This window comes from Salmo salar, chromosome ssa05 (genome assembly GCF_905237065.1).
Source record: "Salmo salar chromosome ssa05, Ssal_v3.1, whole genome shotgun sequence".
NCBI lineage: Eukaryota > Metazoa > Chordata > Actinopteri > Salmoniformes > Salmonidae > Salmo > Salmo salar.
The window spans coordinates 72,274,984-72,289,356 of NC_059446.1; the positions used below are offsets into that span (position 1 = coordinate 72,274,984).

At 45.9% G+C, this 14,373-nt stretch overlaps 1 protein-coding gene across 5 annotated transcripts in view; it reads left to right on the forward strand.

Annotated features, from left to right (window-relative positions):
- Positions 1 to 14,373, forward strand: part of LOC106576679 (uncharacterized) — a 47,050-nt gene that overhangs the window by 27,219 nt on the left and 5,458 nt on the right. Inside the window, exons 3-8 of one of the 5 annotated variants that reach the window (XM_045718764.1) lie at positions 234 to 269; positions 749 to 854; positions 2,035 to 2,259; positions 2,630 to 2,770; positions 4,313 to 4,626; positions 13,938 to 14,207. In XM_045718764.1, coding sequence (XP_045574720.1) covers positions 234 to 269; positions 749 to 854; positions 2,035 to 2,259; positions 2,630 to 2,770; positions 4,313 to 4,626; positions 13,938 to 14,207 — 1,092 coding nt within the window. The remainder of the gene's footprint in view (positions 1 to 233; positions 270 to 748; positions 855 to 2,034; positions 2,260 to 2,629; positions 2,771 to 4,312; positions 4,627 to 13,937; positions 14,208 to 14,373) is intronic. The other 4 variants (XM_045718765.1, XM_045718766.1, XM_045718767.1 and 1 more) reach the window with 4 other exon arrangements.

Sequence of the window (14,373 nt, forward strand, 5' to 3'; positions counted from 1 at the left end):
TGTCTCTTTGCGATCTTCTCCCTCTTTCCCTCTCCTATTCTTCTTTCCATTTCTGCATGTTGGTTATACTACTCTACCCCTGTCACTATCACTTCTCTCCTTCTCCTCTTTGTCTCCTCCCATTTCTTCCATGCATGTGTACTTCTTTCTCTCCTTCTCTCTTGTTCCTACTCTCTTACGCTTTCCTGCTCCTTCTTTCCCCATCCCTCTCTCCTCCTATTTTTCTCCTTCAGCATGGATGTTCAGACTTTTCATGGGAAGGAATCAATGTAAGTGTTGTGACATCATTCCTTCATCTACCTTTATTTCTCTATCTATTTGTTTTGATTTATTTGATTTAACTCACCTTAGGTAACCTACTACTTCGTCCCCTCACTCCCCCTCCCATCTAACTCTCTCTATACCGTATCGTTAATTCTCTCTCAATGTAGTAGTGCAGTGTGCACTGTAGTGACCACAACAAACAATCAACCAGTGTGAATGTGCACTATGTTTTTACTGATTGCAGATTTTAAAAAACAACACTCCCCATAATGCACTTCAGCACTGTCAAGCAGGAAGTTGTTCGAACAACGACCTTGGAAAATGACAATTTTTTTTGTCAAATTTGACATTGTTGCTTTTTGACGCTGTATTAACCCAATATCTACTTAACTTCTCCTCTCACCTACCCTCTGAACTCTGTGTGCTTCTGTGGCACACATCTCTTCCTCCATCTCTCTATCATCCTCTTCCCTCATTCCTCTAGCTGTCTATGGAAGACACCACGTCCATCCTGCCTCGTCTGAAGAGGAACAACTCCAATAACTATGGGATTGGTGCTCTGGCTAAGTCCTCACTGACAGGTGTGTCAGGTGTGTGTCTGTCCTGTAACTGGTAAACTGACCCCATGTCAGCTCCCGCCTGGACAGGCGCTGGAGCCGACATGGCCCCAGAGTGGGTTCCCCTGATTCACTTCCTCTCTCCATAATGATAATACTCATCAATGGCTGACCCCCCAGTCATTGGTGGAATAACACTTAAACCTAACGACAACCCTATAAAAAATTACACTACCCACAGTACATTGTTATGTGGCTTGTTGAGTTAACAAGAGGTGAGTGGGAGGTGTAGTTGTTTGTCTGTTAAGTGGTTGTGAAGCAGCGTTGAGCTACTCTAGTGTCTGTGTAATGTGTCTACTGTCTCTGAGTTTGTGTTTGTGTGTTAAAGTGTGTATAACTGTGTAATGTGCATTGTGCACTGTGCAGTGTGGTGCAGTTAGTAGTTTTGTACAGTTGTAATGTACAGTGAAGTGTATTGGAATGTAGTGAACTGCTAACTCAACATATATTGACTTGGACACATTAATTACTGAGCAAAGCCATAATGTAACCAGCAGACAGAATACAGACCGTCATGGCGGAACATGATTTCTAAAGAGTGTCTTCCGCAGTGCACTGTATGCATCAGCTGAGGATGTCTTAACAGACACTGCAGGGGGAGTGGGGTTTCTGCTTAGCCAGTGCAGGCAGCTTAGCAGAGGTGTGAAAGCTATCATGTCAACAAGCCAACCTCTCATTACTCACACCCCTCTGGCCATCTCACCCCAATTAACCTCCTCTGTCCCATGATGCACCTCTCCCAGAGCAGACGTATGCATTTGCTCCTTCCTGCGCCCCATCATCCTCCTCGGTTCCATCTCATCTACATTATAAGCATCTCCTCCCTATTCATTTAGCCATGAATCTAAAGCATGTTCATTAAGCCACTCGTTTAACCACTCATCCAGAGGCCCTTATCAGCACCACCTAAATACTGACAGGATCAGACAGACCTAAATGTGGAATAATAACATAATATCTAATCTCTTTCCTTCCCCCTCTCTCTCCAACCTGATGCCTGTCTCCTAACTCCCCCAAACTCCACATTCACCACTTCTCTAAACCCCTTAATATCCCTCCAACCCTCCCTTAATCCACTTTCACCCTTCTAACCCTCCCCAATACCCGCATCAATCCCTACATCCCTCTTCACTTCTCCCCCCTCCCTCCCCAGGTGTGAATCGCTCCATGAAGGACAAGGTGACCAAGCCTACATCCATGGCCCAAGGCCGGATGGCACACATGATCGAGTGGCAGAACTGGGACATGTCTGTGGTGGGCCCGGGGGGCGTCTCCGTCCCACGCAAGTCCACGGCAGAGCAGGAGATGGAGAGACGGTTGGAGAGCGACGCCTACAGCGACCTCAGCGACGGGGAGAAGGAGGCTCGCTTCACCGCAGGTCAGAGGGGGAGGGGAATTTGTCACTGTGAGAGGAGACAGAAGCAATAGGAGTGGTTGATGCTGATTTATATAAACAGGGTGGTGTTCAGAGGAAACCCTCACAAAATGAAGCCTTTGGGAAAAAGGGTTCTCATGTGTTGAACCCCAAATCCTAACCAGACTGTTTATAGGTCAGCTAATCGGCATGGCATAACACCAGCCAAATATGTCAACATTGGCCTAGGCAGAGCATAACCATAGATATTAAATAGACTATATATTAAATCTTTATTGAAATTAGCCATAGATATTAAATCATTAAGGCGCTGAGGGAAGGCAGCAGCCAACTGGGCCGTTACAATGACCTTGACTTACCCTCTGCACTCCAGGTATCCTGCAGCAGTTTGCCATCTCCCAGGCAACGCTCATGGCCTGGACCTCCATGGATGGAGAGAGCCTGAGGTCAGGGTCCAACCAGGGCAGTGTGGCCCACCTCAGCGAGGTTAACCAGGAGAGCATCACCAGCCGAGGTAAGGGACTACAAATATGGCCTCTAAACCAGCATGTATCAGCTGAGATAAGGGACTACAAATATGACCTCTAAACAACCATATGTCAGTTGAGGTAAAGGACTATAAATATAGCCTCTAAATGAGCATGTCAGTCGATGTAAGGGACTACAAATATGCTTGACAAACTACAGTAGCACCAATCAACTAGGGCAACCAAGTTTAAGGGATAGTTTAAGGAGCTAAATAGGATCCTGCACTGCGGAACCTTGTCTAAAAATTTGCAGCCAAACACGTTTATGCATAGGCTTGAGATCAGGCAAAGCTGGAGTGTAGTGTGTGGGCTACATTATGCGTCATTTTGCTCAGTAACGAAGGCATCTCATTCCATCTCAGCCTGGAGTGTTAACTCTGTGCTAATTTCAGATTCGCAAACACAGCCTGGGGGAATGCAAGACCGGGGATTTCAACTGTATAAGTAGTCCACTTGGTCATTATTATTCCACATCGCTGTGCTGTCCGTTACAGTGCTCCTGTATTTCTCCTACTCATGCAAAGAGGCGTTCAGACATGGAGACATGTTGAAATCATAATGTGGTTTTCTCCCTGTGGTTTGTTATTGAGAGAAAACAAATGGCCTTGATGCTGTGTGATGATCATTAGCTGAATCACAACTTCAGGACAGTTATTTAATGTAATTATATTGCCTGAAGTCAAATAACCGTAGAATGTTAGTATTAAACATGATTTGGCTGTCTCTGGATGTATTTTGACAGTTTTGAGTCATCATTAAAGTGATATAATGTGAGGTTGCCAGCTTGCTGACCCTTAGCACTGCCATATCAACTCAGCACACCTTGAGGCTCTTTTGTCAGATCATGTATATACACCATTCCTCTATCTGAAACTTGTTAGGCCAATGTCACAAAGACGTCTCTGCGAATAAGTGTGATTTACCTCATTCTTTTGTGTTTGACAGCCTTTTTGTACATAACGGCATTGGCAACACACAAACTGATATATTCTTCCATTTATTTTCCTCCTTCGCACAAAATGGCCACCATACTTCAAAAGTTTTAATGTTGTTATCAGTCAGTGGTGGATATTAGTCGCCTTGTTCATCCGTAACAAAACCAGATTGGAATATGAGATGGCAAAAACTACCATGACTCATCCTTATTCATATCAGCCGAGCTATTGGCTGAATTATATGTCATTTTAATGCAGGGCAGACAGTCTCCCCAATGGCTATAGAGAGTCATAATGTTGATGTATTAGACTACTCGGTGTAGCTACAGTACACTTGGGGTCTGTCTGGGGATCGTTCAAGTAAAGTCATTTTCATTTTCTCAATGATAAATTTGGGTCTGAGAGGGTTGGGGTGTCCCCCAAGGATATCACATGATTCCTCTCCAGGTTTCCTCTTTCGGGAAAAAGGCTAATGTCAGCATTGTAGATTTATTTGCAGTTTGATGTCCATGAGGTCCAGTGTAGTGCATCTGTCAAGGACAACCAACCATTTATCCCACCTCTTCTATTTTCTTGTTCTTTTCATCCTCTCAGACCAGATATTGCACCACTCTTCTGCGGACATGTGGCCCAACACCTATGTCGCCCAGGGCCTCTACTGCCTCTCCTCCTCTGACGCCTGGGAGCCAATCAGCAACGAGCCCTCCGGAGTGGCCTCTCCCGCTGCTGGCTCCTACGCGATGCAGCAGGGCGGGACTTCCTGTGATGGGTATGATGGGAACGCGTTGCTGCAGCAGCAGCAGCAGCAGCAGTTCAACCTACAGCAGCAGAGTCAACTCCAGCAGTTGCAGCAGCTACAACAGATACAGCACTACCAGCAACAGCAGCTCCTGTATCAGCAACAACAGGTGAGGAAAAACAACAATCTAAAATGAGAGGAAAGCATTAACAATCTATTTCCATGGAAAGACAATATTCATTCATGGCGTAGTCGGGCAGCTGACATTTTGTTTTTTTCGTTCAAATATTTTTTATTGAACACACACAAGAATGGTGTATAGGTATAAAAGACAAGTATACAATTCTTATCTAAACATAAAAGAGCAGACAGAAACAACATGACCCAGAGTTCTGGGTAAAAAACAAATAGTACAAAACATGACATACAGAACAAGGACAGGTAGAAAGAAAGAGGGTAGATGTCACCCCCCCAATTCCCCCCTATTCCCCTCCCGACTGCTCGGGTGGCGGGGCCAGCACATGCTGCCTAAAGGTAGATAAAAATATTACAATTGAGAGTGCGTTAAAATGTACAAATTCACAGCGCTGACTGGTCCAAGTAAGAGAGGAAAGGCTGCCAGATTTGATCAAATGTTGATAATTTATTGTTCAGAATATATCTAATTCTTTCTAAGTGTACAGTGTTTGCCAATTCGCTGAGCCATAATTTGGTAGAGGGCGCTTCCCTCCTTTTCCAAAACAACAAGATTCGTTTTTTTGCCGAAATGAGACTGTAAGAGATTAGTTGTTTTTGGGGGTTGGTTAATCTGTTTAGGGAATCAGACACTCCCAGGATTATCAGAAGCGGGTCTGGGTCTATTGAAGTCTCCAGAACTCCAGAGAGGATCCTAAAAATTCCACACCAATAACCATACAAGCTAGATCATAGGGCAAAGAAGTGGAGTAGTGTACCCTGCTCAGCCTGACATTTATCACACATAGGGGATGTATCAGGAAATATCCTATGCAGTTTAGTTTTGGAATAATGTAATCTATGTAATACCTTGAATTGTATGAGACGATGTCTGGAGTTAATGGAGCATGTGTGGATATACTCCAAGCTATCTTCCCAGTCTGCCACAGAAATGTCAGTCCCTAGTTCTTCCTCCCATTTTGCCTTAATGGCATCTGTAGAAGGTGTGCTAACATATTGAAAAGTGTCATGTAGACGAGATATCAGTTTGTCTGAGGTGGGGCATATTTTTATGCATCCATCAAACATGGAAGGTTTAGCATTCCCAAATGTTGGGAGGTGTTTCCTAACATAGTCTCTAAGTTGTAGGTATCTGAAAAAGTTACTTCTGGGAAGATTATAAGTTTCCCTCAGCAACTCAAAGGAAGCAAAGGTCCCTTCTATATATAAATCCCCTATGGTACTTATCCCTAACTCTCCCCATTGCTCAAAGGTGTTATCAAGGTTAGTGGGGGCAAAGGAGGGATTCCTGGCAACAGGGAGCATGAATGATATTGGTCTAAGCTCAAAGTGGACTTTAATTTGCTTCCAGATTTGGACTGTGCTATGTATAATAGGATTGTTGCGATAAAGTGGTATCTCCAGATTGACAGGCGACAAAATCACAGCTCCAATAGAGAAGGGGTGACACTCCTCACGCTCCATACTAAACCAGCTGGATGACGGAGGTGCGTCATCCAGCAAGAACGTAACAATGCGGAGGTTAGCGGCCCAATAGTAAAATATAACATTTGGGAGAGACAATCCTCCTTCCATCTTGGATTTACAGAGGTGTTTTTTACCTATCCTGTGTGTTTTATAATCCAAGATGACAGAATTGATCATTGAGTCCAGTTGTTTATGAAAGGATTTAGGTATGTATACTTGGATGTTCTGGTATAGGTAGAGCAGTTGTGGGAGGAAGACCATTTTAATGGCATTCATTCTTCCGAGCAGAGAAATTGGGAGAGTTCTCCAAAATTGTATGTTTGCCTTGAGTTTTTGCATCAGAGAGGGGAAATTCTCTTTAAATAGTGAGGAGTATTGTTTGGTAACTACAATTCCTAGGTAGGTACATTTTTCTGAAGATAACTGAACTGGAAGATGTTCTAGCCAAGAGGTGTTTTGCAACCGTATGGGCATTAATTTGCTCTTGTTCCAATTTATTCTGTATCCCGAGAAGGTACCAAACAAATTAATCACATCAAGAATAGCTGGAATACTATCTTGGGGTTCTGTTACATAGAGGAGAATGTCATCTGCGTATAGGGAAATCTTATTTAGAATATCTTTAGTATTATAGCCGTGTATTGCTGCATGAGTTCTGATCGCCTGAGCAAGAGGTTCAATAATTAGGGCAAAGAGCATAGGTGACAGCGCACAACCCTGCCTTGTCCCTCTGTAAAGGTTAAATCGGGGCGACAATGATTGGTTAGTGAGTATTCTCGCACAGGGGTTCCTATATAAAAGCTGGATCCAATTTATGAACCCATCTCCAATATTACATTTCTGTAGGACCTTGAATAGATAGGACCACTCAACTTGGTCAAAGGCCTTTTCGGCGTCAAGAGATATAACGGCAAGGTCCACGTTAGGTAACCTCTGAGAATACATAATGTTGAAGAGGCGCCTGAGATTGAAGAATTAGTTTCTGTTAGGGATAAAGCCGGTCTGGTCCAAATGGACCAATTTGCCAATTAAAGTGCTAAGCCTGTTAGCCAGAGTTTTTGCTAAAATCTTTTGGTCTGTATTAAGGAGGGATATTGGTCTGTATGACCCTACCTCTTCCGGATCTTTACCCTTCTTATGTATAACTGTAATGAACGCCTCATCCAAAGTAGATGGGAGTGCCCCATCCTCATTAGCCTGAACCAACATTTTGTGCAGGTAGGGAGAGAGCATGTTGCTGAATGTTTTATAGAATTCACCAGGGTATCCATCTGGGCCCAGGGTCTTGCCACTCTTTAAAGATTTAATTGTTTCTCGAATTTCTTCAAGAGATATTTCCTTATTCAGGAAGTTACAATTTTCCTGGTTCAGGGCAATTTTCCTGGTTCAGGGGTTAGGATCCGCTTTAGATGTATATAGAGCCTCATAAAACTGACGGAATCTGTCATTGATGTCTTTGGGGGAAGAGAGTAATTCCCCAGATGCAGATTTAACTTTGTGAATCATTCGGTCAATCACATTTTTTCGAAGTTGTCTGGCAAGTAATTTGTGTGGTTTGTCACCAAACTCAAAATATTTTTGCTTGGCATAGAGAAAAGATTTAGCAATTTTAGCTGAGAGAATCTGATTATATTCAAATTTTAAAGAGGTCATTTTTTTATGTTTGTCACGCCCTGACCTTAGAGAGCCGTGTTATTTCTCTATTTGGTTAGGTCAGGGTGTGGGGTGGGCATTCTATGTCATGTATTTCTTTGTTTTGGCCGAGTAGGGTTCCTAATCAAAGGCAGCTGTCTATTGTTGTCTCTGATTGGGAATCATACTTAGGCAGCCTTTTCCCCACCTGTGTTTGTGGGTAGTTGCTTTGTATTTTGTACCTGATGGAACTGTTGGCTTTTTGTTTTGTTATTTTTGTTTGTGTGTTTTCTTTGTTTAATAAATCATGAGCACTTACCACGCTGTGCTTTGGTCCACTTCTTCCGACGAACGCCATTACAGAACTACCCACCACCAACGGACCAAGCAGCGTGGTCAGGAGGACTAGACCTGGGAGGACATCCTGGACGGCAAGGGATCCTGGACGTGGGAGGAAATCCAGGCCTGATGGGATCGCCTCCCATGGGAACAGGTGGAGGCAGCGAGAGCAGAGCAGCGACGATATGAGGAAGTAGCACAGCAACGACGGAAGCACGAGAGGCAGCCCCCAATTTTTTTTGGGGGGTGGGGCACACGGGTAGATTGGCAGAGTCAGGGTGGAGACCTGAGCCAACTCCCCGTGCTAACCATGGGGAGCATGGGAACAGTCAGGCACCGTGTTATGCTGTGATGCGCACTATATCTCCAATGCGCATTCATAGCCCGGTGCGCTCTGTGCCTGTGCCCCGCATTTGCCGGGCTAAAGTGAGCATTCAGCCAGGGCGGATTGTGCCGGCTCAGCGCTACTGGTCTCCAGTACGCCTCCTCGGTCCAGGATATCCTGCGACAGCTCTACGCACTGTGTTGCCAGTACGCCTTCACAGCCCAGGTCGTCCTGTGCCAGCGCCCCGCACTTGCCGGGCTAAAGTGAGCATCCAGCCAGGACGGGTGGAGCCAACCCTACGCTCCAGACCTCCAGTGCACCTCCACGGCCCAGTATATCCTGCGCCAGCTCTATGCACTGTGTCGCCAGTGGGCCTTCACAGCCTAGTTCGTCCTGTGCCAGCGCCCCGCACTTGCCAGGCTAAAGTGAGCATCCAGCCAGGACGGGTTGTGCCAGCCCTACGCTCCAGATCTCCAGTGCGTCTCCTCAGTCCGGTGAGACCTGTTCTGGCACCACGTATGAAGCCTCCAGTGATGATCCATGGTCCAGAGCCTCCAGTGATAATCCATGGCACGAAGCCTCCAGTGATGATCCATGGCCCGGAGCCTGTAGGGATGATCCATGGCACGAAGCCTCCAGTGATGATCCATGGCCCGGAGCCTGTAGGGATGATCCATGGCACGAAGCCTCCAGTGATGATCCATGGCCCGGAGCCTGTAGGGATGATCCATGGCACGAAGCCTCCAGTGATAATCCATGGCATGAAGCCTCCAGTGACGATCTATGGCCCGGAGCCTCCAGAGACGATCCATGGCACGAAGCCTCCAGCGACGATCCATGGCGCGGAGCCTGCAGCGACGGTCCCCGGTCCGGAGCCTCCAGCGACGGTCCCCGGGCCGGAGCCTCCAGCGACGGTCCCCGGTCCGGAACCTCCAGCGACGGTCCCCGGTCCGGAGCCTCCAGCGACGGTCCCCTGTCCGGAGCCTGCAGCGACGGTCCCCGGTCCGGAGTCTTCAGCGACGGTCCGCAGTCTGGAGTCTTCAGCGGCAGTGCCAGTCCGGAGTCTCCAGCGGCGGTCCGCAGTCCGGAGTCTCCAGCGACGGTCCGCAGTCCGGAGTCTTCAGCAACAGTCCGCAGTCCGGAGTCTTCAGCAACGGTCCGCAGTCCGGAGTCTTCAGCGGCGGTCCGCAGTCCGGAGTCTTCAGCGGCGGTCCGCAGTCCGGAGTCTTCAGCAACGGTCTGCAGTCCGGAGTCTTCAGCAACGGTCCGCAGTCCGGAGTCTTCAGTGGCGGTCCGCAGTCCGGAGTCTTCAGCGGCGGTCCGCAGTCCGGAGTCTTCAGCGGCGGTCCCAGTCCGGAGTCTCCAGCGGCGGTCCGCAGTCCAGAGCCTCCGGCGATGATCCACGGTCCGGTGACACAAAAGCGGAGGGATCAGCTGGCGGAGCGGGGGCTACGCCCTGAACCGGAGCCGCCACCAAGATTAGATGCCCACCCGGGCCCTCCCCTATAGGTTCAGGTTTGCGGCCGGGAGTCCGCACATTTGGGGTGGGGTACTGTCACGCCCTGACCTTAGAGAGCCGTGTTATTTCTCTATTTGGTTAGGTCAGGGTGTGGGGTGGGCATTCTATGTCATGTATTTCTTTGTTTTGGCCGAGTATGGTTCCTAATCAGAGGTTCCTAGTCTATCGTTGTCTCTGATTGGGAATCATACTTAGGCAGCCTTTTTCCCACCTGTGTTTGTGGGTAGTTGTTTTCTGTTTTGTATTTTGTACCTAACGGAACTGTTGGCTTTTCGTTTTGTTATTTTTGTTCGTGTGTTTTCTTTGTTTAATAAATCATGAGCACTTACCACGCTGCGCTTTGGTCCACTTCTTCCGACGAACGCCATTACAATGTTTCTCCATAGATGGATGTCTAGCATTCTCCCTATCCAGTAAGTGAATTTGTCCCTCCAGTTCTACCAATTTTCCTCTGTTTTGCCTACTCCTGGCAGCCTGAAAGAAGATGATACAGCCTCTCAAATAAGCCTTCAGTGTTTACCACAATAATGCTGGGGAAGTCTCTTTGTTGTCGTTGGTATCAAAGAAAAATATAATTTGGTCTTTAAGATGTTCACAGAATGTTGGTTCTGTGAGGAGCTGAGGATTCAACCTCCAGACCCTCTCGTTTGGTACGATGTCACCTAATATCAGGGAGAAGGTGAGTGGACTGTGGTCAGAGATTATAATATCATGATACCTCACATTACAGGTATAGGGGAGTAATTTCGCATCAATCAAAAAGTAGTCAATTCGAGTATAAACATTGTGAACATGAGAGTAAAAGGAGTATTCCCTACCCGTAGGGTTAGAGATCCTCCATATATCAAATAAGTTAGAATTTTTTTATGTAGGTATTCAAGAATTCGCTTGAATAGGAGATAGGGGTTCGCCGGGTAGAGGATCTATCCAAATATTGGTCTAGTACACAGTTAAGGTCCCCTCCAATGACCAGGTTAGTATGGGAGATATCTTGAATCAGGGCAAGGACTCTTTTGAAAAAAGAGGGGTAATCAATGTTTGGCCCATAGATATTTAGTAGAGTTACAGAAGTAGAGTGGATCTCTCCTATTACGATCACATAACGACCCTCTTTATCCGCAGTAGTGGTTTTATGTAGAAAGGGAATTCCTTTCTGTACCAGAATCGCTGTGCCTCTCATTTTGGCAGAGAAGTTAGAGTGATACACTTGCCCCACCCACCTACATTTAAGTCTGCTATGAGAATTGTTTTTCAGATGGGTTTCTTGCAAAAATATAATATCAGACGAGAGTGCTTTCAAGTGGGCTAGGACCTTGCCTCTCTTAATTGGTTCGTTTAAACCCTTGACATTCCAGGAAGTGAATGTAAGCCCCGCCCTCCTCTCGTTTGTAGTTCCTATGGTGGCCTGCATAACATGTAACTCAATAAAAAGGTAAGAAAGCGCACCAAACCATCACGATCAGCATATGTAGCACCTACACCCGAGCAGTATCCAACCAACCCCTCTCCCCCGGCAAGCACCTTTACTCTCCACCCTGTCCCCCTACTTTCCCCAACATTTACCCCCCCCCCATCAACCCACATTTAACAGGAACAAGAGGTAAAACAAAAATAAAATCCCAACTGTACGTTCACCTCTCACTATCCTAGAACTTCTACTAACATCTGAACTGAGGAGGCTCCCGCGATTAAAGTGTTCAATTAGCATCTAATATTCCTAAACAGAATAAGTTGCAACTTAAACATATTGCGCACTTAAGCGTCATCTTGGGTCAATCCCTGAGATAAGCAAGATATAGCATCACAAGATTATGTTGCAAAGCAATGCCGGTTTAAACATAAACCATCAGCAATTGACATAGACAGCAGTACATTTACATATTGTGGGTTAGGAGATCGGAACAAGGATTTTGCTAAATTAAACGTACCCCCCCCCAATCAAAAAAATTAAAAATAAGAAATAAATACAAATAATACATTAAAAAAATAAAAAAATTATATATATATATATATATATACACACATACATACATACATACATACATACATACATACATACATACACACACATCTACATACACATACACAAACATTCATACCCCAGAATAATAATCTACACTAATTTTAAATATACACATACAAAATAATACTAAAATGCTAAGAGATAAAATAATAATAAAGTACAAATAATAATTATATGTACGCACACCTACACAGACACAAGCACCACAGAGGGCTGGTGGGAATCTAATTTGGAGAGTGGCCCACGGCTATGACAAAGGCAGAACGGCTCAAAACAACTTTGCTATACAGGTGCCTGCGTCTGCCCCTTCCCAACCATCACCCCCAGTCCCCTGCAAGCAATAAATAAATGGTATGGTATTAAGAATAATGTAAGAATTGAAAAATAAATAACGAAACAAAACAAAAATGGGGGAATATAAGTATATCCATCCGAAAGTGTCAATGATCAAACCTGGAAGGCCAACCAATCAGGCATCGCTCTGAACCCAGCCAGAATGAAAGTGAAATTAACGTTAAATGAGAGCTCTGACCGCCCTCCATTGGTCGGCTCAGCATCTTACATTTTTCGGCAGCCCTTGCTGAGACCGTTTAATACGGTTTCACCTGTTATGGTATAGTATGGATTCGAGTCCATGAGCAGACCCTAACACAGAATGACAAGGCACTCTAACCTGTACGGGGGATTGGTGTATATTCCCGGATAAACTTCTCTGCGTCCAAAACTGAGGAGAGCCAAATCTTCTCCCCGGAAGGCGGGGTAATTCTTAGTCTTGCAGGGAAGAGCAAGGCCGGGCGAAGATGGAGTTTGTAGAGTTTGGTCATGACATCTCTGTAGCCAGTGCGATGCTTTACCACATCGGGCGCATAATCCTCATAGACACGGAAGGGGTGCCCTTTATGTAACAGGTTACCCCTCATTCGAGCCTAGCGCAGGATAAGATTCTTGGTCTTGAAACTGTGACAACAGATGATTACTGGGCAAGGACGTTGGTCTGGTCCAGGGCGCGATGTGCACGGTCCAGCTGGGGATCCGAAGCCAAAACATCCGATCCCATTGCATCCCTCAATAGCTTGGCGAAGAAGTCGGTGGGGCGAGAGCCAGCCTCCACCCCCTCTGTCAGAACAACAACGCGAAGGTTATGACGTCTGGATCGGCCCTCCAGGTCGACCACTTTCACAGAAAGCCTCTGCACACTATCCTGCAATGACGTGCATAGCTTCTCTAACTCGTCGATCCTACCAGCGTTGAATTCAGAAGCTTTCTCAAGGTCCATAATACTCTGGCCCTGCGAAGCGACCATTTGAATGGTGTTCTCGATTTTGCTGTCCAGTTCAGCAATAGTAGCCTTAAGATCCTCAGCTATAGCAACACGTAGTTCTCCCAAAGCCCGGCTAAGTTCTGTAAGTGTCACGTTGTTACCTGTGCCTTCCGCCATGTCTGTCTCGTTGTTTGGCGGGGAGTAGGCCTCCGATGTGGATTTATTGTCCTTTGGTCGCTTATTACTCGGCATTTTCACATAGAAAGTTACAATATTGTATTAGAAAGAGACGTTTGTTGTAAAAAGTGCCATAAAGTAGGTTAAGTTAGATTATTTCGCAAAAAAGTTGCAGGAGCCTCTCACACACAGCCGTTCACTCCAACATGCTAGCGCCGCCCCGACATTTGTTTTTTTAGTGGGGTTTTTATCTTTTTTCTCTGGGGTATTTTGATCGAGACAAGAATACTGAATTCGGCCTTTGATATGGTTCTATTGTCAGAGATTCATTATTGTATCTCACTTCTTAGTACAACAAATTTACCCTGTAATTGAATTCAACATTACGCTTAAAGGAAGAAACCCTTAACCACAGATTTAGGATCATATTTCCAGATTCTTTACCATTAGGGGGGATAAACAAATATCTGATCCTGTATCAGTGGTTAAGGGGAAGCTCTACCTACCTACAGCTCCTCATTTTCTCATCCTTCTCTCCACAGTCTCTGGAGCAAAGGCTGCACAGCGCCAACCACTCGTTGCAAGCCACGCCCAACAGCACCATCCACAGCCTGGCCCCTGCCACCCACGCCCCATTGGTTGACCTGTGGGGGGCGGGCCAGACAGAGTCCTATCACACTGATATTGGAGGGTACAACATAGGCGTGGCAGCGGTGGTGGAGGCGGCTCTGAATGTTCCGTCTGGGGATGAGGGGGCGGGGACAGACCATTCCCCTCTGCTGGAGCAGCATGAGGAGGAAGATGAACTGAAGGTGAGGTCATATCAGGTCACAGGTTTATCAGGGCCCAGTTTTTCAAAAGTTATCTATCTGGATTTCGCCTATAGGATAGGATTAAATGCATAGAAATAAAATTAATAGAACGGGAGTCCACATTCAAGACAATGATTCATCCATTCTATTCATTCTATTTTTATGC